The sequence below is a fragment of the Leucoraja erinacea genome, chromosome 1 (assembly GCF_028641065.1).
Source record: "Leucoraja erinacea ecotype New England chromosome 1, Leri_hhj_1, whole genome shotgun sequence".
Taxonomy (NCBI): Eukaryota; Metazoa; Chordata; class Chondrichthyes; order Rajiformes; family Rajidae; genus Leucoraja; species Leucoraja erinaceus.
This window is the reverse complement of record NC_073377.1, coordinates 135482673-135506659: the sequence shown is the minus strand read 5'-3', so window position 1 is coordinate 135506659 and position 23987 is coordinate 135482673. Positions and strand designations below refer to the sequence as shown.

At 43.3% G+C, this 23987-nt stretch overlaps 1 protein-coding gene across 1 annotated transcript in view; it reads right to left on the bottom strand.

Moving 5' to 3' along the window:
• Positions 1 to 23987, bottom strand: part of srp72 (signal recognition particle 72) — a 65840-nt gene that overhangs the window by 38529 nt on the left and 3324 nt on the right. The window contains exons 4-6 of the mRNA XM_055643805.1: positions 22454 to 22597; positions 14369 to 14480; positions 13042 to 13073 (exon numbers count right to left, since the gene is read on the bottom strand). Of these exons, the coding sequence (XP_055499780.1) occupies positions 13042 to 13073; positions 14369 to 14480; positions 22454 to 22597 (288 nt within the window). The remainder of the gene's footprint in view (positions 1 to 13041; positions 13074 to 14368; positions 14481 to 22453; positions 22598 to 23987) is intronic.

The following is a 23987-nucleotide window of genomic DNA, read 5'->3' as shown; positions in this document are numbered from 1 at the left end:
CCTTGAACCTATCCCTATAGCTCACATCTTCTAGTCCTGGCAACATCCTCGTAAATCTTTTTTGAACCCTTTCAAGCTTGACAATATCTTTCCTATAACATGGAGCCCAGAACTGAACAAAATATTCTAAATGCAGTCTCACCAACGTCTTATACAACTGCAACATGACATCCCAACTTCTATACTCAATACTCTGACTGATGAAGGCCAAAGTGCCAAAAGCCTTTTTGACCACCTTATCTACCTGCGACTCGACCTTCAAGGAACCATGCACCTGTACTCCTTGATCCCTCTGCTCTACAACACTACCCAGAGGCCTACCATTTACTGTGTAGGTCCTGCCCTCGTTCGACACCCCAAAATGCAACACCTCACACTTCTCTGTATTAAATTCCATCAACCATTCCTCTGCCCACCTGGCCAATCGATCCAGATCCTGCTGCAATTGTTCACAACCACTACTCAACTACTAACAAACCAAATGCTTTCACCTAAATTTCATTTATTCTGGGGCAATAGACAAGGATGCGCCCTCTCCCCGATGCTATTTGCATTAGCCATAGAACCTCTTGTCGAGAGTATCAGGTTCCATCCAGGCATATATGGATACGATACTAAACATACTTCTAATAAACTACTATAGAACAATTCAGTTCCTTTTCTGGCTATAGAATCAATTGGAACATAAGTGAAATTATGCCAATAAAAGAACAAGATGTCACCCAGCTCCAACAGTTTCCCTTAAGAATCGGTACTGAAAAATTCAGATACCTTGGAGTTTATGTTACCAGAAAATATTCCCTTTTGTTTAAAACAATTTTCACACCATTAATTACTAAACTCCATACGTATATTCAATTTTGGAAAACACTGCCTATTTCTCTTCTCGGTAGACTAAATGCCGTAAAGATGATCTTTCTCCCGCAACTTTTATACTTATTCCAGTCAATATATCTTCCCAAAAGTTTTTTTCAAAAAAATTGATTCCATTGCCATTAATTTCATCTGGGACTATAAAAGCCACCAAATACACAAAAGGCATCTGTGCAAATCCAAAGAGAATGGAGGACGCCTTACCCAACTTCCTCTTTTACTATTGGGCAACCAATATTAAAACTATAATTTTCTGACTGGATGATTCATATCAACAGGCAGACTGGATAAATATGGAGAGGGAAGATTGCTTGCCTTTCTGTATAGGCTTGATTGTCCCGTCTCCAATATCCCTGAATAAGTCAGTTTGCCTGTTGGTGTGAGCATAACCCGATCATACACAGTACTATCCGTATCTGGAAACAGTTGAAACTCAGTCTCAAACTGAGAAACATGTCTCTCCTTTTTCCCCATTGCAAATAATCCATGTTTTAAACCTTCTACTCTAGATGTGGTATTTGCTCAATGGAAGAATCATGGAATCAATACTGTGGGAGACCTTTATCAGAAGGGGACTCTTTCCTCCTTTCAAGAATTACAGGAGAAATACGATTGGGAACACCCAATAACTTTTTCAGATACCTCCAAGTTAGGGATTACGTGAGAACATACATACAAGACTGCTCCTCTGTAGGTCCAGACATACTCGATGAATGTTTGAATAGACACGCAGATACAGAGAAGTTGATATCCCACATTTACAATGCCCTCCAAAACATTGACACTCCATCCGAGATTTATAGGCGTTCATGGGAGGATGAGATGGGTCAACACATCTCCAAGGATATACGTGACGAAAGCCGACAATACATACATCATTGCTCTTTAAATGCCAGACATAGAAACATAGAATATAGGTGCAGGAATAGGCCATTCGGCCCTTCGAGCCTGCACCGCCATTCAATATGAACATGGCTAATCATCCAACTCAGTATCCTGTACCTGCCTTCTCTCCATACCCCCTGATCCCTTTAGCCACAAGGGCCACATCCCTCTTAAATATAGTCAATGAACTGGCCTCAACCACCTTCTGTGGCAGAGAGTTCCAGAGATTCACCACTCTCGGTGTGAAAAAAGTTTTTCTCATCTCTGTCCTAAAGGATTTCCCCATTATCCTTAAAAGGTGACCCCTTGTCCTGGACTTCCCCAACATCGGGAACAATCTTCCTGCATCTAGCCTGTCCAACCCCTTAAGAATTTTGTAAGTTTCCATAAGACCCCCCCTCAATCAGACACTGCCTGATATAGTTTAAAGTGCTGCACAGGCTATATTACTCAAAGACCAAATAGAGCAAGATCTTCCCCCGTGTGACAAATGTCATGCTCATGAAGCCACAAAAACAGATTTTTTTTTTGGACGGAAGTCTTTAACGTCACCTCGAAAACACTGAAAATTCCACTAGAACCAGACCCAAAACTGACAATGCTGGGAATATCAGAGGCATGCGTCAAACTAAGGGTATTTCAAAGACGCTTTCTTGATATGGTTTAATATCCTCAAAAAAACATACTTAAATTTTGGAAAAAGACAACAGTCCCCTCAGTGAGGATGTGGGTTACGGAAATGACAGAGACACTAAATCTAGAAAAAAATTAGGTTTGACTTGACTGACAAACCGGATCAATTCTTAAAAATATGGTCTCATTTTATTGAATTTCTTGAACAATACAATGGTTGAACGCAAACTCAAAACTGATTGTAAGGCTGGGTGAGCAGGCGCATGGGTGGGTTGACTCCTCTTCTTTCTCCTGCTTTTCATCTTTCTCTTTCGTTTCTTCTCTTTTTTCTTATTTCAATTTAATATTCTGTTTGTAAAATGTTAAAATTGAAGCTGAGCTAGAGTTGAGAACTGTTGTCATTCTTTTTTGTACAATTGCTTCCAATAAAAATAAAATTAAAAAATAGAACTGCACCATCCCCAGGAATGATCGTAGCTCTGACACATTGTTGGGTTTTGAAGCATTCACTATTGTTTCAACTTTTGCCTTCACTTTGCCAGAGGGCAAAGTCCGTTGGCATCTACTTTGAGTCCAAGGTAGACCACCTCTGACTGCACAAATGCACATTTACTTAGTCGCAGTTTGACATTGTGGCAGTTCAGTCGTGTGAGAACTTGCTCAAGGATTTCCAGATGTTCTACCCTGCCCTCTGTGAATATCAGTAGGTCATCCTGGCTGCACACACAGTACGGAATGCCTTGTAACATTTTGTCCATGACAGTTTGAAAGATTTTCGGGGAGGATTTCACACCATAGGGCAGCTTTGTATATGAATACAAGCCCTTATGTGGGTTGATAGTCAAGTACTGCTGACTTTCCTTGTCGACATTGAGTTGGGCGTAAGCGCGAGACAAATCTAGTTTAGTGAAGACTCTTGCTCCGCTAAGTTCTGCATACAGATTTTGCGAGGTTGGTAACGGATATTGCTCGTCATCAACGGGTTGGTTGATTGTGACTTTGTAATCACCACGTAGTCGAACAGTTTTGTCGGCATTGGGTACGGCCACAATTGCCGTTGCCCAGTTACTCTGGTCTGTCTTCATGAGTACTCCATTCCACTCTAACCTGTCGAGTTCTTCCTCCGCTTGTTGCTTTAGTTCAAACGGTACAGGTCTTGGTCGACAATACACAGGTCTCACATCTTGCTTAAGTCGAATGTGTGCAGAGTACCCAGTTATTCCCATGTAACTGTCACCAAAAATGTTTGCTTATGACGTTTTCAAGACTTGATTCGGACAAATCGACGCTGAAAATGCTCTTCCAGTCTAATTCTATTCTACTCAGCCAATCCTTTCCAAGGAGGGTTGGGTTATTTCTGTAGCTGGCCACTATGCTGGACAGTGTTACTGACTGACTATTATGCTGAACTTTACAGTTAATTTGTCCACGTCTCCAAAACTTCGCCCGAGTAGGTACTCAGCTTGACCTTACTCTCAAACAATGGTATCTGTGGGAACTTTGTTTCGTACAGGTCTCTGGTCATGACCGAACAATCTGCTGCCAGGTCAATACACATATCGATTGACTTCATTAATCAATAGTTTAGTTCGAAAGTCCTTGCCTTGGCTGGTTGTAAGCTTATCGATGTTGCATAAATGGTGTACAACTCAAGTTCATTTCCATCAGAGTTCACCTACAAGTTACAAGGAAAACCTACAAGGAAGAAAGTTCTAAGGGGAGTAGGAGGCAACCATGGCTGATAAGAGAAGTTAGAGATAGAATAAAACTAAAAGAAAAGATGTATAACACAGCAAAGAGTGGCCGGAAGCCAGAGGATTGGGAAACTTTCATTGGACAACAGAAGGAAACAAAACGGGCAATACGGGCTGAAAAGATGAAGTACGAAGGGAAGCTGGCCAGGAATATAAATAAGGACAGTATAAGCTTCTTTGGATACGTTAAGGGAAAAAGAGTAGCAAAGTTAAATGTGGGTCCCTTGAAGGCAGACACGGGTGAAATTATTATGGGGAACAAGGAAATGGCAGAAGAGTTGAACAGGTACTTCGGATCTGTTGTCACTAAGGAAAACACAAACAATTTCCCAGAAGTACTGGAGGACAGAAGATCTAAGGGGGTCGAGGAAATGAAAGAAATTTTCATTAGGCGAGAAATAGGCTAATGGACAGAAGGATGATAAATCCCCAGGGCCTGATGGTCTGCATCCCAGGGTCCTCAGGGAGGTGGCTCTAGAAATAGTGGACACATTGGTGATCATTTTCCAATGTTCAATAGATTCAGGATCAGTTCCTGTGGATTGGAGGATTGCTAATGTTATCCCACTTTTCAAGAAAGGAGCGAGAGAGAAAACAGGGAATTACAGACCAGTTAGCCTGACTTCGGTGATGGGAAAGATGCTGGAGTCAATTATTAAAGAGGCAATAATGTAGCATTTGGATAGCAGTAAAAGGATTAGTCCAAGTCAGCATGGATTTATGAAAGGAAAAGCATGCTTGACCAATCTTCTGGAATTTTTTGAGAATGTGACAAGTAAAATGGATGAAGGGGAGCCAGTGGATGTAGTGCATCTAGACTTTCAGAAAGCCTTTGATAAGGGTCCGAGAGACTGGAGACTGGACTAAATTAGGGGTATTAGGGGTAGGGTGTTGCCATGGATAGAAAATTGGTTGGCAGAAAAGAAGCAAAGAGTTGGAGTGAATGGATCCTTTTCAGAATGGCAGGCAGTGGCGAGTGGAGTGCCGCAAGGCTCGGTGTTGGGGCCGCAGATGCAGTATACAGATAAATGTGAGGTTATCCACTTTGGTGGCAAAAACAATGGGTCAGATTATCACAATGGGGTTAGGTTAGGTATGGGGGAGGTACAGCGAGACCTGGGTGTCCTTGTACATTGGTCACTGAAAGTTGGCATGCAGGTACAGCTAATGGAATGTTGGCCTTCATAACAAGAGAATTTCACTATAGGAGTAGAGAGGTTCTTCTGCAGTTGTATAGGGCTCTGGTAAGACATCTGGAGCATTACGTACAGTTTTGGTCTCCTAATTTGAGGAAGGACATCCTTGTGATTGAGGCAGTGCAGCGTTAGTTCACGAGATTGATCCCCGAGATGGCGGGACCGTCATAAGAGGAAAGTTTGAAAAGGCTAGGCTTGTATTCACTGGAGTTTAGAAGGATGAGAGGTATCTTATAGAAACATATAAAATTATAAAAGGACTGGACAAGCTAGATGCAGGAAAAACATTCCCACTGTTGGGCAAGTCCAGAACCAGGGGCCACAGTCTTAGAATAAAGGGAAGGCCATTTAAGACTGAGGTGAGAAAAAACCTTTTCACCCAGAGAGTTGGGAATTTGTGGAATTCCTTGCCACAGAGGGCTGTGGAGACCAAATCACTGGATGGATTTAAGAGAAAGTTTGATAGAGCTGGTGGAATCAAGGGATATGGGGAGAAGCCAGGCATGGGTTATTGATTGGGGACTACTAGCCAAAGAAAAACGGTGCTGGCTCGAAGGGCCTCCTCCTGCACCTATTTTCTATGTTTCTAAGGTGAACTCCTCTTTGATGTTGTCGCTTGTTTCCCGCAGATTGTTGATTCCCTGTTTTATGCTTGGCCCGACATGCTGAGGCGATATAGCCTTTGGCATTTATAGCACTTGGCCATTTTGAACTGACAAAATTGGGATGAGTGATTACCGCTGCAACGATATCAACTTGCTGAACTTGGCTCCCCGCCATACTTTGGTTTTGATTTAATGCCTCTTGGTTTGGCCATAGGCACTGCCTTGTGACTGTAAACGGCCACTGCAGTCTGTGGTGGATGAAACTCACGAGCATTGTTTGATGCCATCTCCATTGTGGCAGCAATCTTGTATGCTTTCTCAAATATAAGATCTGGAGTGTTCATGAGTTTGGACTGAATTCGTTCATCCATTCGTTGGGATGTAATGTTACAATTGTACAAGGCATTGGTGAGGCCAATTCTGGAGTATGGTGTACAATTTTTGTCGCCTAATTTTACTTCGGAGTCACGTGAGTGACTACGTGAAAGAAACCCGCTACGACGCATGCGTGTCATATCGCATACACGCATTGAACGAGTCAGACATGGGAGAGGACGTCTCCCTAGAGGGAAATGCAAAGAAGCAGGTAAGAGACTGCAAAATTTTTCCCACTTACCTTGCAGGTAGGAAAGGCAAGGAGCTGCGGGAAGCTGGAGGGGAGAACCGCGGAAACAGCGGACAGCCAGCAGCCAGCAGCAGCCGATGCGCGAATCCTCCGGAGAGGATTCCTAAAAGGCTATTTTTAGCAGCAGCAGAACAGCTGTGCCCGACGTCGCTCCCCGCACCGGCAAGATTGACTGCTGCCGGGCGGGAAGCGAAGCAACACGTCCCGGGGGTTTCCAGACTAAGCAGTCTATGTTGGATGCAGTCGCTAGCGGCTCTGGGGCCGATTGAAGCGGCTGCGGGACCCGGAAGAGAGCAGGACTACTCCGTAGCCGTCAGCCGACAGCAGCCCAAGGACCTACGCTACGGGGTCCGTGGGGCTGCGGGAGGAAGGACGTTCCTCCCAAACGACAGGCTGAAAACCAGTACAGGTAAGAACAAATTTCCCTTACCTTTGGTTCTTTTTCCAGACGTTGCTGCTGTATTCTGAAGAGCAGCAGGCAGCCAGCTAAGGACGTCAGGGCACAGCCACAGGTCGTTACTGCTGTGTTCTGAACAGCAGGCAGCCAGCTACTGATGTCAGTATAGAGCTGAAGTGCTGCCACACAGAATTGCTCCTGCTTAATGACCAGCAGCAGGCAGCAATGAATGTCGGCACCAGCATCTCCCATAAGGGAGCGAGTGCCAAATTTCACCCTAAATGGGTAGAGGTGCCCGTGAGTACCGGGACCATGGGGAGCGACCAGTGCCCGTAGGCATGGGGACCGGCTGCGGGAAATACCGCGTGCGACTAGTGCCAGAGAGCACCAAGGTCGGCAGGAGCGGTCCCATATATATTAAAGCACCCGCGACGACTAGTGCCCGAGAGCATGTAAGTCGGCTGGAGCGGTGGCTGGAGGAAATTTCTCCACAGTGGCAGGCTCCGGGATTGGAGGATAGCCACAGTGGGCAAATAAATATAAGTCCCACAGCAGTTTCCCATAAGGGCTGCATGAAATGTCAGACGCCTCTGAGGAGGGTATGGAAGGTCTGACGGGGTAAAATCTGAGCAGGTGAACAACCTGCTGAACATGATGAGCCAGTGCTGCCAGCAGAAACACACTGAGAATGATCTCGAGAAGGTGGCTGTGAGTATTGAAGGACTGTGAGTCCACCCATCAACTTCAAGCTAAATATTTTTGCTGAAGTGTTGGCAAGGCTTTTTTACCCCGGGATATTGTGGTGCTCTTAATGTAGCCATTGTTACAGGTGCATTTGCAGACATGTTGGGAAGGCCGTTAGGAGTCGGGATATTAAAATCCGTAATACTCTGAAAGGTCTCATGGCGGGCATAACAGCTTTGGCCCGCATGTTAAAAAAGGTGGAAAATTAGTAACCACAAGGATGCCATTAGCACTATTTTTTGCGATGTGCAGTTTGAAGGGCCATTCAGCCAGCTCTAGACCCTAGTTCGCTATACTATGTAAGCAAAGGGCTATAGACCCCGTTATTTGGGGGGGGAGGACCTGTCTAAACAGGTAAAAGAATTGGCGAGGAGGCTCGACTTTGGGGCTGATTAGAGCATCCAAAGGATATCTGGGGAAGACATTAACCTTATGTGCATCCTAAGAGAGGTAGTGTTTTGTAATTATTCTACAAAGAATTGGGCAGAGGTACCCAGCAGCAGCGTCCTGTTTAGGGTTTGGCCCGGGACGACCACTGTGGAAGATGCAAAAGTCTCTACGTCAGCATCTACCCTAACATTAACCTTTAGGCTCTCCACAACCGCGTATGAAACCAAGAAAAATAACTTGGTTACCACCAATAACCATGGAGGTAGGTGAATTTGGGGCGCCAGCATTAATAGGGAGCACGGAAGTTGGAGGGACATTGCAACTTCATGTTGAAGCTTGGTGTAATATATCTATGGACAGATACATCCTTAGCAGTTTTAAGGGATATCTGATAGAGTTTCTACTCAAACAAAACCCTCCAGTACAACATAAACCGGACAGATATACATGCTGGTAATGGAATAAACCAAACCTGAACAACAGGATTTGTCTCAAACATCTTTATTAGAAATAAGAAAGATGGGGGTTGCCGTATTATTATGGATTATCAATGCTTCACAATGTTGTGCAATATATTCATTTTAAAGATGGATACTTTTAGCAGTGCTAAAGACTTAGTTTTCAGCAGGCTACTGTATGGCAAGTATTAATCTTTAAGATCCTTGCTATTCAATATCCAACAGGGGGGAAAAATTTTAAACCAGCGTTGGGACTGCTGCAACACCAAAATCATAGAGTAATGGTATAGTTGGATGATATCCTTATTGTGGAAATAACTTATGAATCGGCATGTTAGGCAGTGGTTGCCACTAAACAATTGTTTGAACAGCTGGGATTCATTGTCCATCCACTTAAGTCAAAATTGACACCATTAACACATTTAATATGTTAATGACTTTACTAATATGGAAAGCCACAGAGTTTCAATGGGCTCATAATTATAGAGGTCATTTATTTTGGCCAATGGAGCTAATGATAGAAGCTATAAAAGAATTACAATGTTGGGAATACAATGTTAAGTATTGCTCCAAACCCAATAGTTATTCACAACCCGTCTGTGCTATTACAAACAGATGCCAGTGCAATTGGTTACGGTACAACTGATACCATCTCGAGCTATGGGGGAGATGGAATATATAAGAAGCTAACCTACATAACACTAAGGGTTAGAAATGTTAAGTGCATTTCATGGGCTAAAATCTTATTGCTCAGGAATGAAACTGCAGCATGTTAGATGGTAGATAGATAATACCTCGGTGATGGCATATATAAGTCATATGGGTGGAAAGATATCAAAATCTTGTGATGAATTGGCAAATTCAATTTGGCAATGGTGTGTCCAAAGGAATATTTGGTTATCGGCTACGTATCTACCAGGGATACTAATTCAGTGGCAGACACCAGGTCACGAAAATTTATTGAAAGTACTGAATGGATGTTGGATAGAACGGTATTTGCTAAAATCAGTAAAGTATGTAAGGCCGGATATTAGAATTGCATCCAGGGTTAAATCACCAGTTACCGAGGTATGTATCATTGGTACCAGATCCTGAGGCAGAAGCTACAGATGCTGTTTCACTGCACTAGGGGAGGGTTTTCATTTATGTATTACCTCCTTTTCTACTTTATAAATTTGGGGTACTAAGGGAAATTCAACAGGAATCGGCATCGGGGATGTCTTAGTACCTGATTGGCTTACCCAACTATGGTTTTCCGGGGTACAGGACATGGTGCTGGAACCATGTATAACGGTAAGACATAGTCCTAAGTTGCTGGTGCATCCAGTAACTGAGGATAGCTATCCATGTCATAGAAAATATTGATTTAGTAGGTTGTAGACTCTAAAACACCGCTACGGGACATGGGGCTATCAAAAGAACTGTGGACATGATCACAGCAGCACGAAGAAGGTCTACACAATAACAGTATTTAGGTCATATTAAAATGGACTAATTACTGCCATAATAACTTTCTGGACCACAGAAATAAGGATGTTCCGGCGGTGCTAGAGTTTCTCACCAGCCTGCAATATGGAGGACTGAGTTTCAGCACTGTGAATAGTGCCAAAAGTGCATTGTCAAGTTATTGGTGGCAAGGAACAGTAAGACAGTCTGTGGGATCACATCCTCTGGTAGTTAAAAATTTTAGAGGATATGTTAACACCAAGCCACCAAAAATAAGATACAACTATATCTGGGATGTAAGTGTGGCTTTGACCTTGCTAAGGAATTGGTCGCCGGCTACAGCATTAAATCTGGATAACTAACTAGAAATGGTAATGCTGATGGCGCTAGTCACAGCGCATAAGCTCCAGTTATTGCTAAAAGTAAGATGGATGGCTTCACTATTGCGGCACGAAGTTTGGGGTTTGTGATCCAGGACCGTATTATTAAACAAAATAGGCCAGGATCAGCGGGGCAGGTCATAGAATTGATGGCCTACCCGGAGGACAAACGCCTCTGTATAGTGAAGCACGTTTTTTGTTATACAGTGAAAATACAAAGGCTATCAGAGGCAAGGAATTGGCGTTTAATCAGCTATAAGAAACTGTACCATAGAGTGTAACTCAGACCATTTCGCGGTGGCTGAAATATGGGTTATGATAGGCGGGAGTGGACAATAACATATTTAATTATCACTCCACCAGGGCTGCAGCTACATCCGCAGCAAAACGCCTTGATGTATCCATGGACCAAATCCTCAGGATTGCAGGATGGTTGTCGGAGAAAACGTTTCAGAAATGTTATAACAAACCAGTTAGCAGTATGGGAACGTTTTTCGGGGAACATTTTAAGTTCTGTATGATAATTTATCCCTGAAGAATACAGGGTTATGATTTGAATTAATTCGATATTATTTATCATTTCCATTAAATAATTGGTATGAATGTTTTGAATATAATTAACAATTTCTCCCTAACTACCAAGGCAGTTGTGAAGCATGGACTCGTTTCCACGGCATGAGGTCACAGAGCTTTGAAATCTTTCACGTAGTCACTCACGTGACTCCGAAGTAAAATAGTAAGATTAAACGAGAACTTACCAGTTTGAAGTTTGATCTTTATTTTATGAGGAGGAACGTTGAGGGAATACGTGCCCTCCGCTCCCACCCTCGAATGGTCATATCTTAAACTGGTATCTCTTTAATAATCTTACTATTTTAGGTCATTATAGTGTATCTGTGACCTCACACCGCTGCTTTGAAGGATGACACGCATGCGTCGTAGCGGGTTTCTTTCACGTATTCCCTCAACGTTCCTCCTCATAAAATAAAGATCAAACTTCAAACTGGTAAGTTCTCGTTTAATCTTACTATTATAGGAAGGATGTCAACAAAATAGAGAGAGTACAGAGGAGATTTACTAGAATGTTGCCTGGGTTTCAGCAACTAAGTTACAGAGAAAGGTTGAACAAGTTAGGGCTTTATTCTTTGGAGCGCAGAAGGTTAAGGGGGGGACTTGATAGAGGTTTTTAAAATGATGAGAGGGATAGACAGAGTTGACGTGGAAAAGCTTTTCCCACTGAGTGTAGGGAAGATTCAAACAAGGGGACATGACATGAGAATTAAGGGATTGAAGTTTAGGGGTAACATGAGGGGGAACTTCTTTACTCAGAGAGTGGTAGCTGTGTGGAATGAGCTTCCAGTGAAGGTGGTGGAGGCAGGTTCGTTTTTATCATTTAAAAATAAATTGGATAGTTATATGGATGGGAAGGGAATGGAGGGTTATGGTCTGAGCGCAGGTATATGGGACTAGGGGAGATTATGTGTTCGGCACGGACTAGAAGGGTCGAGATGGCCTGTTTCCGTGCTGTAATTGTTATATGGTTATATGGTTATCCACTAGACCATTAACCAATCTGTCGCATAGTGCGCATCCGAGAAAGGTTCCAAAGTTACAGTGCAAACTTAAGTTTTAAGGCATAGAGATAGCCTGACAAACACGCGACGATTTATACAACTGCTGTTTTAAACTGCAGTCCCCTGCATAGAAGGATCTGCGACCTATCGTGTCCAGCTCACAAACAACTGCGACACAACTCCGTATTTACTGTTTAAACTATTAAACACTGCATGTTGCAAAACAGACCTGCACTGTATTTAAAGGATGAGTTCACAAACTCGTCGCCAATTTTGTTATATTCCAGACGGCAGAATGTATAACAACTTACACGCAGGTTGCCTGGATCACAAAGGATTTATTTATTAGCGAATGGTATGTTAGCATTCATAGCAAAAGGATTTGAGTATAGCAGCAGGGAGGTTCTACTGCAGTTGTACAGGGTCTTGGTGAGACCACACCTGGAGTACAGTTTTGGTCTCCAAATCTCTATTGCAAAGGACATTATTGCCTTAGAGGCAGTGCAGAGAAGGTTCATCAGACTGATTCCTGGGATGTCAGGACTTTCATATGAAGAAAGACTGGATAGACTTGGCTTGTACTCGCTAGAATTTAGTAGATTGAGGGGGGATCTTATAGAAACTTACAAAATTCTTAAGGGGTTGGACAGGCTAGATGCAGGAGATTGTTCCCGATGTTGGGGAAGTCCAGGACAAGGGATCACAGCTTAAGGATAGAGGGGAAATCCTTTAGGACCGAGATGAGAAAAACCTTTTTCACACAGAGAGTGGCGAATCTCTGGAACTCTCTGCCACAGAAGGTAGTTGAGGCCAGTTCATTGGCTATATTTAAGAGGGAGTTAGATGTGGCCCTTGTGGATAAAGGAATCAGGGGTATGGAGAGAAGGCAGGTACGGGATACTGAGTTGGATGATCAGCCATGATCATATTGAATGCAGGCTCGAAGGGCCGAATGGCCTACTCCTGCACCTATTTTCTATGTTCCTATTACCCAACATTCCCTGCTTATGTACAACACCAACTCAATAACATACACATGAATATGTATGAATACATTACAACCGTGGTCTGAAATACTTACAGTATCTTCTGAAAATGATTGCCGACAGAGTTCTAAATCAAAATAGAAAGCATGATTGGAATTATAAAGCTAGCAACATTAACTGCCACTTCTTGGGGGGTGGCTACAAATAAATCACAATCACAATAATACTTTATTAGCCATGCATGTTTTGCAACATACGAGGAATTTCATTTGCCAAGTCAGCCATATAAATAAAAAGCAACGGAACACACAAAACTTATTTTAACATAAACATCCACCACAGTGACTTGTCCACATTCCTCACTGTGATGGAAGGCAAAAAAAAGTTCAAATCTCTTCCCTCGTTTGCTCTCCCGCGGTCGGGGGCCTCGAGCCTTCCGTTGACGAGACAATCTTGACTCCCGTAGCTGGCGGCGCGCCCTCCGCGTCGGGGCGACCAGCTCCTGCATCGAGGGGATGTCAGCTGCCCCGCACCGGCGATCGAACCCTGCACTGGGGCTAGTCGAGCATATGCGTCGTTAAGAGCTTTGAGATGCCTCTCCCGTGACCGCAAGCTCGATGGTAAAGCCCGCAGGCGCGGTTGTCGCATTCCCAGGCAAGGGATCAGCTCCTGTGTTAAGTCCACACCTCGTGGGGGCGCTCAAGGTCAGTCCGAGGAGGCTTCCAGCTCCATCGATGGTAGGCCGCAGATCAGCCGGAGATGCGACCCGGAAAACAATCACATCTCCGTCAAGTTAAGAAACTGTAAAAACGTTTCCCCCTCCCCCACATAAAACAAACTGGAGAACATTTACATAAACTTTTAAAACGCACTAAAAATGTTTAAAAAAACCCTCACAAAAACAGACAGACTGTTGGCGGGACTGCCAATCGTTCGGCGCTGCTGGTGCCGCAATGATGTAAAACTGAAATGAAAATCCTGCTGGAAATACTCAGGTCGTCAAACAGCATCTGTGATGCTGGAATCTGGAGTAAAACATAAAGTGCTGGTGGAATTCAGTGGAGGGAATGGAGACAACGTTTTCAGATTAAACTGTAGAAGAGTCCCAACCTGAAATATCATCTATCCATTCCCTCCACAGATGCTGCCTGACCTCCTGTGTTCCTCCAGCACTTTATGTTTTCCTCAGTGAGTTTAACATCTCAGGTCAAAGCCCCATCATCATAACTGGAAGAATATGATTTTTCCAATTATGATGAATGGTCATTGGCCTGGCATTTTGTTTCCTCTCTCCAATGAGCTGCCTCACCTTTTCATTAGTATTTCCATTACTTTGTCTTTATTTCTGATGAATTGAGCTTTTGTCAACATAAGTAATATTATTAATATATAGGATTTCATTTTCATGCAAATGATACTTACCTTCAGCCTTCTGAAGTTTATTCATTGCTTCAGGCAGCTTGCCCTCACCAATCAAAGTGCAAGCAGCATTGTAACACAGTTCATATGAAGTTTCAGGCAAGCCCAAGTCTTCCTGAGAAACAAAATCAAATTGCAATTGCATGTTATTTTTGGACGAATAACTTGCAAAAGCTCCAAAGTATTTGACAGTATTGCTACCTAACAAAATTAGCTAGAGTTGTAGAAATTAGGACCAATGTTACATTGTACAAGACGTTGGTGAGGCTGCACTTGGAGTATTGTGTCCAGTTCTGGGTCACCTCTGCTAAAGGAGAAATATTGCTCAGCTGGAAAGGGTTTAGAAGGACATTGCCAGGACTCGAAGGCATGAGCTACAAGACACACTCGGACTTTATTCTTTGGACCACAGAAGAGTGATCTTATATAGGTGTAAAAAACGATGATTAGTACAGGTGTCAGGGGTTATGGCGAGAAAGTAGGAGAATGAGGTTAGGAGGGAAAGATAAATCAGCCATGATTGAATGGTGGAGTAGACTTGATGGGCCAAATGGCCTAATTCTATTCATGTTCCTTATGGCTTTATGAGGGGAATAGATAGGGTAAATGCAGTATCTTTTTCTCAAGGTATGGGAATCAAGTACGAGAGGACATAGGTTTAAGGTGAGAGGGGAATGATTTAAAAGGAACCAGAGGGGCTACTTTTTCCACACAGAGGGTGGTGAGTATGTGGAACCAGCGGAAGTAGTTGAGGCAGGTACCAAGAGCACCATTTCAGAAATCATTAAGATTTCTACTAATAAACTAAAGTTTGGTTTATGTGGTAAGTTTTAAGTACGAATTGGAAAGTAAGGTTGAAAGCTTCAGGAATGTGAAGTTATCCACTTTGGCGGCAAGAACAAGGAGGCAGATTATTATCTCAATGGTGCCAGATTAGGAAAAAGGGAAATGCAACGAGACCTGGGTGTCCCTGTACACCAGTCACTGAAAGTAAACGTGTGTTTAAGAAGGAACTGCAGATGCTGGAAAATCGAAGGTACACAAAAATGCTGGAGAAACTCATTCTTCAGACTGAAGAAGGGTTTCGGCCTGAAAAGTTGCCTTCGCTCCATAGATGCAGCTGCACCCGCTGAGTTTCTCCAGTATTTTTGCATACTGAAAGTAAACATGCAGGTACAACACCCAGTGAAGAAAGCTAATGACATGTTGGCCTTCATAACAAGAGGATTTGAGTATAAGAGTAAAGAGGTCCTTCTGCAGTTGTACAGGGCCCTGGTGAGACCACATCTGGAGTATTGTGGGCAGTTTTGGTCTCCTAATTTGAGGAAGGACATCCTTGCTATTGAGGCAGTGCAGCTTAGGTTCACAAAGCTAATCCCCGGGATGGTGGGACTGTCATATGAGGAAAGATTGGAAAGACTGGGCTTGTATTCACAGAAATCTAGAAGGATGAGGGGGAATCTTATAGAAACATTTAAAATTATTAAGGGATTGGACATGCCAGATGTAGGAAACATGTTCCTGATGTTGGGCAAGTGCAGAACCAGGGGCCACAGTCGAAGAATATAGGGGAGGCCATTTAAAGCTGAGATAAGAAAAAACATTTTCACCCAGAGTTATGAATTTGTGGAATTCTCTGCCACAGAAGGCAGTAGAGGCCAATTCACTGGATGAATTTAAAAGAGAGTTAGATAGAGCTCAAGAAGCTAGCAGAATCAAGGGATATGGGAAGAAGGCAGGAACGGGTTACTGATTGTGGATGATCTGCCATGATCACAATGAATGGCGGTGCTGGCTCGAAGGGCCGAATGGCCTCCTCCTGCACCTATTTTCTATGAAGGAAATTTCAGAAGTTAGAACTTTTATCATTGAAGGCAAAATCACCAATAGTCGAGCATGCAAAGACGGGATACTGAAAGGCCAAATATCATGGAGGGAGATCGAACATTACAAAGAGACCAAAGGATTTTGGAAAGATTTAATTAAACTGAGAATGGCGAATCAAAGTTTGACCTGTTGACAATAAGTGCTGTATTTTCTGGGAAGAAGGAAGCGTGCACGGAGGGAAGCGTGTAAGTATCGGTGTTTATATGCACCTGCTCCCTGGTCCACAGAGAGGGAAGTGCTATTTTAGGATGCAGCCCAGTTTGCTACTGGAATTTCTGCAGCCATAATGTGCCAATGGTAATGGGAATGAATATTAAGGCATTGGATGGGATGTCAAACAAGTGGATGACATAGCATCATACATCCACTGGCAGCCTACAGACACCCACAGCAATGTTAACTGGATAGTCAGATGGCCTGGATAGAGTGGATGTGGAGAGGATGTTCCCACTAGTTCACCTAGAATCAGAGACCATTGCCTCAGAATTAAACAACGTTCTTTGAGGAAGATTAGGAACAATTTATTTAGTCAGAGGATGGTGAATCTGTGGAATTCATTGCCACAGAAGGCCATGGAGGCTCTCAAGAGATATTTTTAATGCAGATATAGATAGATTCTTGATTAGTAAGGGTATCAGGGTTTATGAGGAGAGGGCAGGGGAATTGGGTTGATAGGGAGAGTTATGATTGAATGGCGGAGGAGACCTCAATGGCCGAATGGCTAATTCTGCTCCTATCACTTATGAACTACTCTTTTTCCCACCGTGCATCCTGAAAGAACTCCATGCCATTCTCCCAGCTTTGCCACGGTGTCCGAGTGCGACATTTCACGCAGGAGCCTCAGAGAAATCTTGTCCACCACCATAGTCAACAGATGACTTAGCCACATCTCATATTTCCCACACCTCTGCTCGCTGCCTCCCTGACAAATCACGGATTCAACTCTCACGGTCTTCATCTTCCATTGGATTCAACGGATCGGTCCTTGTAATTTCTGCCACCCTCAACGAGATTCCACCGCCACACACATCTGCCCCACTCCCTGTTCAGTATTTAAAAAAGATTGCTCTCTGTGTGACAGCCTCCTCTGCAAGCTACAGCAACCCCGCTTGCATCTGGGTACTTTCCCCTCAATCGCAGGAGACGCCAGACCTTCAGGGCTCGAAATTAGCGGTTGCCCGGTTGCCAATGGAAACATACAGTCCCGCTGGGCAAACTAAAAGCCATGCCATTTTGCCCGGCTTGGCAAGCACCAGGGTTACCTATCATTTGATTCTGAGCAGGACCCCTCTACCTCTCTCTCTCCGTCTCCAGGTCTCGCTCTCCACCCACTCCTCATCCACCGGCACAGCAGGCCGCCTTACACATACACACTGCCACGGTCTGCACATCCTCCCCCTCCACATGCACACGGTCAGCACCAAAGATCCTATAGCAAAGATCTTTGGCCACCACATCTCGGCCGTGGTTGTACGCATGTGCCGCCCTGCACATGCGCACTGCAACGGGTTGGCGTGGGCCACTTTCTTCCTCCCTTTGCATTGTGGGAGATCTAGCCGCCATTGCTGTCCAGTCGGTTTATATATATTTATATGCTCTATGGTATATAGACACACTGAACTTTTATCTCCAGTTCTGTATTATGTTTACATATTCTGTTGTGCTGCAGCAAGCAAGAATGTCATTGTCTTATCTGGGACAGATCACAATAAAACTCTCTTGACTTGGACTTAAGGAAAAAAGGGTTCTTAGGGGAAAAAAAGAGCTACCTTAAATTTAATTGCATCTGGTTGGGTAACTATGGTAGGGTGAAGACTATTCCATGCTTTAATTGTGTGGGGGAACTCCATGGAGCAGCCAGCATCTCTGGATAGAAGAAATTGGGTGACGTTTCGGGTAGAGACCCTTGTTTAGATTTCCTCTGGTTTTAGTGTTTTTATTTAATTTAAAGATACAGCGTGGCAACAGGCCCTTTGGCCCACTGAGTCCACGCTGACCACCGATCACCCGTACACTAGTTCTATCCCACACATTAGCAACGTAAGTCAAGAGTCAAGAATGTTTTATTCTCTCACATCCCAGTTAGAACAATGAAATCCTTACTTGCGGCAGCACAACAGAATATGTAAACATAGTGCTCTGAAAACAATGTTATGCAATAGCAAATAGCAACACCTTTTGGGGAAGGTGCGACCTGTACAGAAAGGACGGGTTGCACTTGAACTCGAGGGGGACCAATATCCTGGCGGGGAGATTTGCAAAGGCTACTGGGGAGACTTTAAACTAGTATGGTTGGGGGTAGGGACTCAAATTGGGAAAGCTAGCAGTCAGTGTGTGAGGCAGGAGGCAGAGAATGGTAGCACTCTGACCCAAAATGTAGGGAAGAGAGAAGAAAAAGACAATAAACAGAGAGTAAGAAAGGGTGGGTTTCTTAAATGTGTATATTTTAATGCTAGCAGCATTGTAAGAAAGGTGGATGAACTTAGAGCCTGGATAGACACCTGGAAGTATGATGTTGTGGCGATCAGTGAAACATGGTTGCAGGAGGGCTGTGATTGGAAACGAAATATTCCAGGATTTCGTTGCTTCAGGTGTGATAGAATTGGAGGGGCAAAAGGTGAAGGTGTTGCATTGCTTATCAGGGAAGATATTACAGCAGTGCTTTGGCAGGATAGATTAGAGGGCTCGTCTAGGGAGGCTATTTGGGTGGAACTGAGAAATGGGAAAGGGGTAGCAACACTTATAGGGGTGTATTATAGACCGCCAAATGGGGAGCGAGAATTGGAAGAGCAAATATGTAAGGAGATTGCAGATATTAGTAGTAAGCACAAGGTAGTGATTGTGGGAGATTTCAATTTTCCACACATAGACTGGGAAACACATTCTGTAAATGGGCTGGATGGGTTGGAGTTTGTAAAATGTGTGCTGGATAGTTTTTTGCAGCAATACATAGAAGTACCTACTAGAGAAGGGGCGGTGCTGGACCTCCTGTTAGGAAATGAGACGGGTCAGGTGGCAGAGGTATGCGTTGGGGAACAGTTTGGGACCAGTGATCACAATACCATTAGTTTCAATATAATTATGGAGAGGGGCAGAACTGGACCTAGGGTTGAGATTTTTGATTGGAGAAAGGCTAACTTTGAGGAGATGCGAAATGATTTAAAAGGAGTAAATTGAGACATTTTGTTTTATGGGAAAGATGTGGAAGAGAAATGGAGTACATTTAAAGGTGAAATTTTAAGAGTACAGAATCTTTATGTCCCTGTTCGGTTGAAAGGAAATAGTAAAAATAGGAAAGAGCCATGGTTTTCAAGGGAAATTGGACACTTGGTTCGGAAAAAAAGGGAGATATACAATAATTATAGGCAGCGTGGAGTAAAGGAGTGCTTGAGGAGTATAAAGAATGTAAAAAGAATCTCAAGAAAGAAATTAGAAAAGCTAAAAGAAGATATGAGGTTGCTTTGGCAAGTAAGGTGAAAGTAAATCCAAAGGGTTTCTACAGCTATATTAATAGCAAAAGGATAACGAGGGATAAAATTGGTCCATTAGAGAGTCAGAGTGGACAGCTATCTGCTGAGCCAAAAGAGATGGGGGAGATATTGAACAATTTATTTTCTTCGGTATGCACCAAGGAGAAGGATATTGAATTATGTGAGGTAAGGGAAACAAGTAGAGTAGCTATGGAAACTATGAGATTCAAAGAAGAGGAAGTACTGACACTTTTGAGAAATATAAAAGTGGATAAGTCTCCAGGTCCGGACAGGATATTCCCTAGGATATTGAGGGAAGTTAGTGTAGAAATAGCAGGGGCTATGACAGAAATATTTCAAATGTCATTAGAAATGGGAATAGTGCCGGAGGATTGGCGTACTGCGCATGTTGTTCCATTGTTTAAAAAGGGGTCTAAGAGTAAACCTAGCAATTATAGACCTGTTAGTTTGACGTCAGTGGTGGGCAAATTAATGGAAAGGATACTTAGAGATAATATATATAAGCATCTGGATAAACAGGGTCTGATTAGGAACAGTCAACATGGATTTGTGCCTGGAAGGTCATGTTTGACTAATCTTCTTGAATTTTTTGAAGAGGTTACTCGGGAAATTGATGAGGGTAAAGCAGTGGATGTTGTATATATGGACTTCAGTAAGGCCTTTGACAAGGTTCCTCATGGAAGGTTGGTTAAGAAGGTTCAATGGTTGGGTATTAATGGTGGAGTAGCAAGATGGATTCAACAGTGGCTGAATGGGAGATGCCAGAGAGTAATGGTGGATGGTTGTTTGTCAGGTTGGAGGCCAGTGACTAGTGGGGTGCCACAGGGATCTGTGTTGGGTCCACTGTTGTTTGTCATGTACATCAATGATCTGGATGATGGTGTGGTAAATTGGATTAGTAAGTATGCAGATGATACTAGGATAGGAGGGGTTGTGGATAATGAAGTAGATTTTCAAAGTCTACAGAGAGATTTATGCCAGTTGGAAGAGTGGACTGAAAGATGGCAGATGGAGTTTAATGCTGATAAGTGTGAGGTGCTACATCTTGGCAGGACAAATCAAAATAGGACGTACATGGTAAATGGTAGGGAATTGAAGAATGCAGGTAAACAGAGGGATCTGGGAATAACTGTGCACAGTTCCCTGAAAGTGGAATCTCATGTAGATAGGGTGGTAAAGAAAGCTTTTGGTGTGCTGGCCTTTATAAATCAGAGCATTGAGTATAGAAGTTGGGATGTAATGTTAAAATTGTACAAGGCATTGGTGAGACCAAATCTGGAGTATGGTGTACAATTTTGGTCGCCCAATTATAGGAAGGATGTCAACAAAATAGAGAGAGTACAGAGGAGATTTACTAGAATGTTGCCTGGGTTTCAGCAACTAAGTTACAGAGAAAGGTTGAACAAGTTAGGGCTTTATTCTTTGAAGCGCAGAAGGTTAAGGGGGGACTTGATAGAGGTCTTAAAATGATGATAGGGATAGACAGAGTTGACGTGGATAAGCTTTTCCCACTGAGAGGAGGGAAGATTCAAACAAGGGGACATGACCTGAGAATTAAGGGACAGAAGTTTAGGGGTAACATGAGGGGGAACTTCTTTACTCAGAGAGTGGTGGCTGCGTGGAATGAGCTTCCAGTGAAGGTGGTGGAGGCAGGTTCGTTTTTATCATTTAAAAATAAATTGGATAGTTATATGGACGAGAAAGGAATGGAGGGTTATGGTCCGAGCGCAGGTATATGGGACTAGGAGAGAATACGTGTTCGGCACGGACCAGAAGGGTCGAGATGGCCTGTTTCCGTGCTGTAATTGTTATATGGTTATAAACGAGAAAACAAAACAGTGTATATTTATATATGTATATATAACTATACACACACACAAACAAAGTTAACAACACACTATTTCCCTATTCCACTATTTCCAAGCATGTAGGTTTCCTCCAACATCCCAAAGATGCATTGGCTTTGTAGGTTAACTTGTCACTGAAAAATTGCCCCTAATGAGTCGGGAGTGAGTGAGAAAAGTGGGATAACAGAACTTGTGTGAATGGGTAGACAAAAGAGAAACTCTTTTTGGAGAAACTCAGCGGGTGAGGCAGCATCTATGGAGCAAAGGAAATAGGCGACTTTTCGGGTGCGGAAGAAGAAAGGAAGAGGCGGAGACAGTGGGCTGAGGGAGAGCTGAGTAAGGCAAGAGAACTACAGGGCATAGGTTTAAGGTGAGAGAAAATATGAATCTGAGGGACAACTGCAGATGAAGTAGTTGCAACAGGTACTATAACACCATTTAAAATTCATTGGACAGCTACAAGGACCTTAGATAGGGCATCTTGGTCAGTAGGGACGAGTTTGGCTGAAGGGGCTATTTCTGTGCAGTATGATTATAATTGATAACCTGGACCCTGGTAAGCAAAATCATATGTAGTAACCAGGAGCCAGGGGACCAGATGCCTATTCTCAGGATTTCCAGAGAGTCAGGTAGCAAATTATCTGAATTTTATGCCACGGAGCCCAGTGATAAATGATTGGTAGTTTATATTTTTTGGTAATTCTCTACTTACATTTCAGATTTGGGCACCTACATGGGGGTTTAGCCAAGAGCAAATAATTCACAACGTTTTGTAAAAAATACCAGCAAAGAATTGAATTGCACACTAATTCTTGTTAGTAAAAATACAGAACACTTTGCAACAGGTAGATTCTGATACTTACAGGGTAGGAATGTTCACAGGTACTCAAAGCTGCGACCACAGCTGAAAGATTGGTTTTCCTTTCCTCCTCATAATCATCTTGTGAATTTCTAATTAAGTCACGATAAACCGTTAAACAGTCTTCATACCGCTCCAATCTGTACAACTGAATTTACAGAAGAGGGAAAGTTAACTGCAGTCTGTGGTGGATGAAAAGTTAACTGGCGATTGCTTTTAATTGCATGATTTTTGAAAATCTTTTCACGGGATGTAGACATATATGACAAGACTGACATTTATTCTCCAACCGCACTTGGTCCTTATCAAAGGAGGGATCAACGAATCAGCACAGAACGTCCACACCAACCTTTCACCCAGGGTTGGTACAGTGTTTCCTGCAGGATGTGGGAAGTCAGGGACATCATCTGCACCAATCCCTAATCTACACCAATTGCATTGGTCCGCACAAAGATCTTCTACTTCTGTACCGTGCCTGTTTAAGTGTTTCTCTCTTCAAAGTAATGTGCATTTAATTCCACCTGCCTCTCATGTTCAATCTATGCCCATTTGTTTTTGAAATACCTAGCAAGGGATGAGAGGGTCACCTTGGCAAGAGTGATCAAACACTTTGGGCCTGTACTCCTGGGCTTTAGAATGAGCGGTGAGCAGACAAGATCCTAAGGGGGGTTGACAGAGTAGATGTAGTTTTCACCCGTGGCAGAATCACAAACAAGAGGACGTAACTATAAGACAAGGGTCATTTAAAACTAAAGTACATAGAATTTTCTTCTCTGCAGGTGGTGAATCTCTGGAGTTCAGAGATACAGCGCAGAAACAGGCCCTTCAGCTCACTAATCTGTGGGCCAGCGATCCCCGCACATTAATACTACCCTACCCACATTAGGGACAATTTACTATTATACCAAGCCAATTAGCCTACAAACCTGTATGTCTTTGGAGTGTGGGAGGAAACCGAAGATCCCGGAGAAAACCCACGCGGTCACGGGGAGAATGTACAAACTCCGTACAGACAGCACCCATAGTCAAGATGAAACCCAGGTCTCTGGCGCTGCAAAGCAGCAAGTCTACCACTCTGTTACCGTGCCGCCCCTAGTGGGAGGGAAAGCTAGATCATTATGTAATTAAAGGAGATGGATAACTAATTGATAGATCAAAATTATTGTTCAAGTTTGCAAGTTATTGGGCTAATTGGCCACTGATCATTGGTTCCCAGTGTGGATCACATGCAGACTGAGGAGATTAGTTTATCTTGGCATTATACTGATGGGACTGTTCTAGTTCTATGTTCTATCTGATTCTATGATTCTAAAAGCTTTTCAAGAGGTCAGTAGCCCTAACGTATTTAAACCTCGCCCTGAAGTTAAATTCAACAACATGAATGCAGCTTAGGTTAACAAGGTTAATTCCCGGGATGGCGGGACTGTCATATGTTAATAGAATGGAGCGGCTGGGCTTGTATACTCTGGAATTTAGAAGGATGAGAGGTTATCTTATTGAAACATATAAGATTATTTAGGGTTTGGACACACTAGATG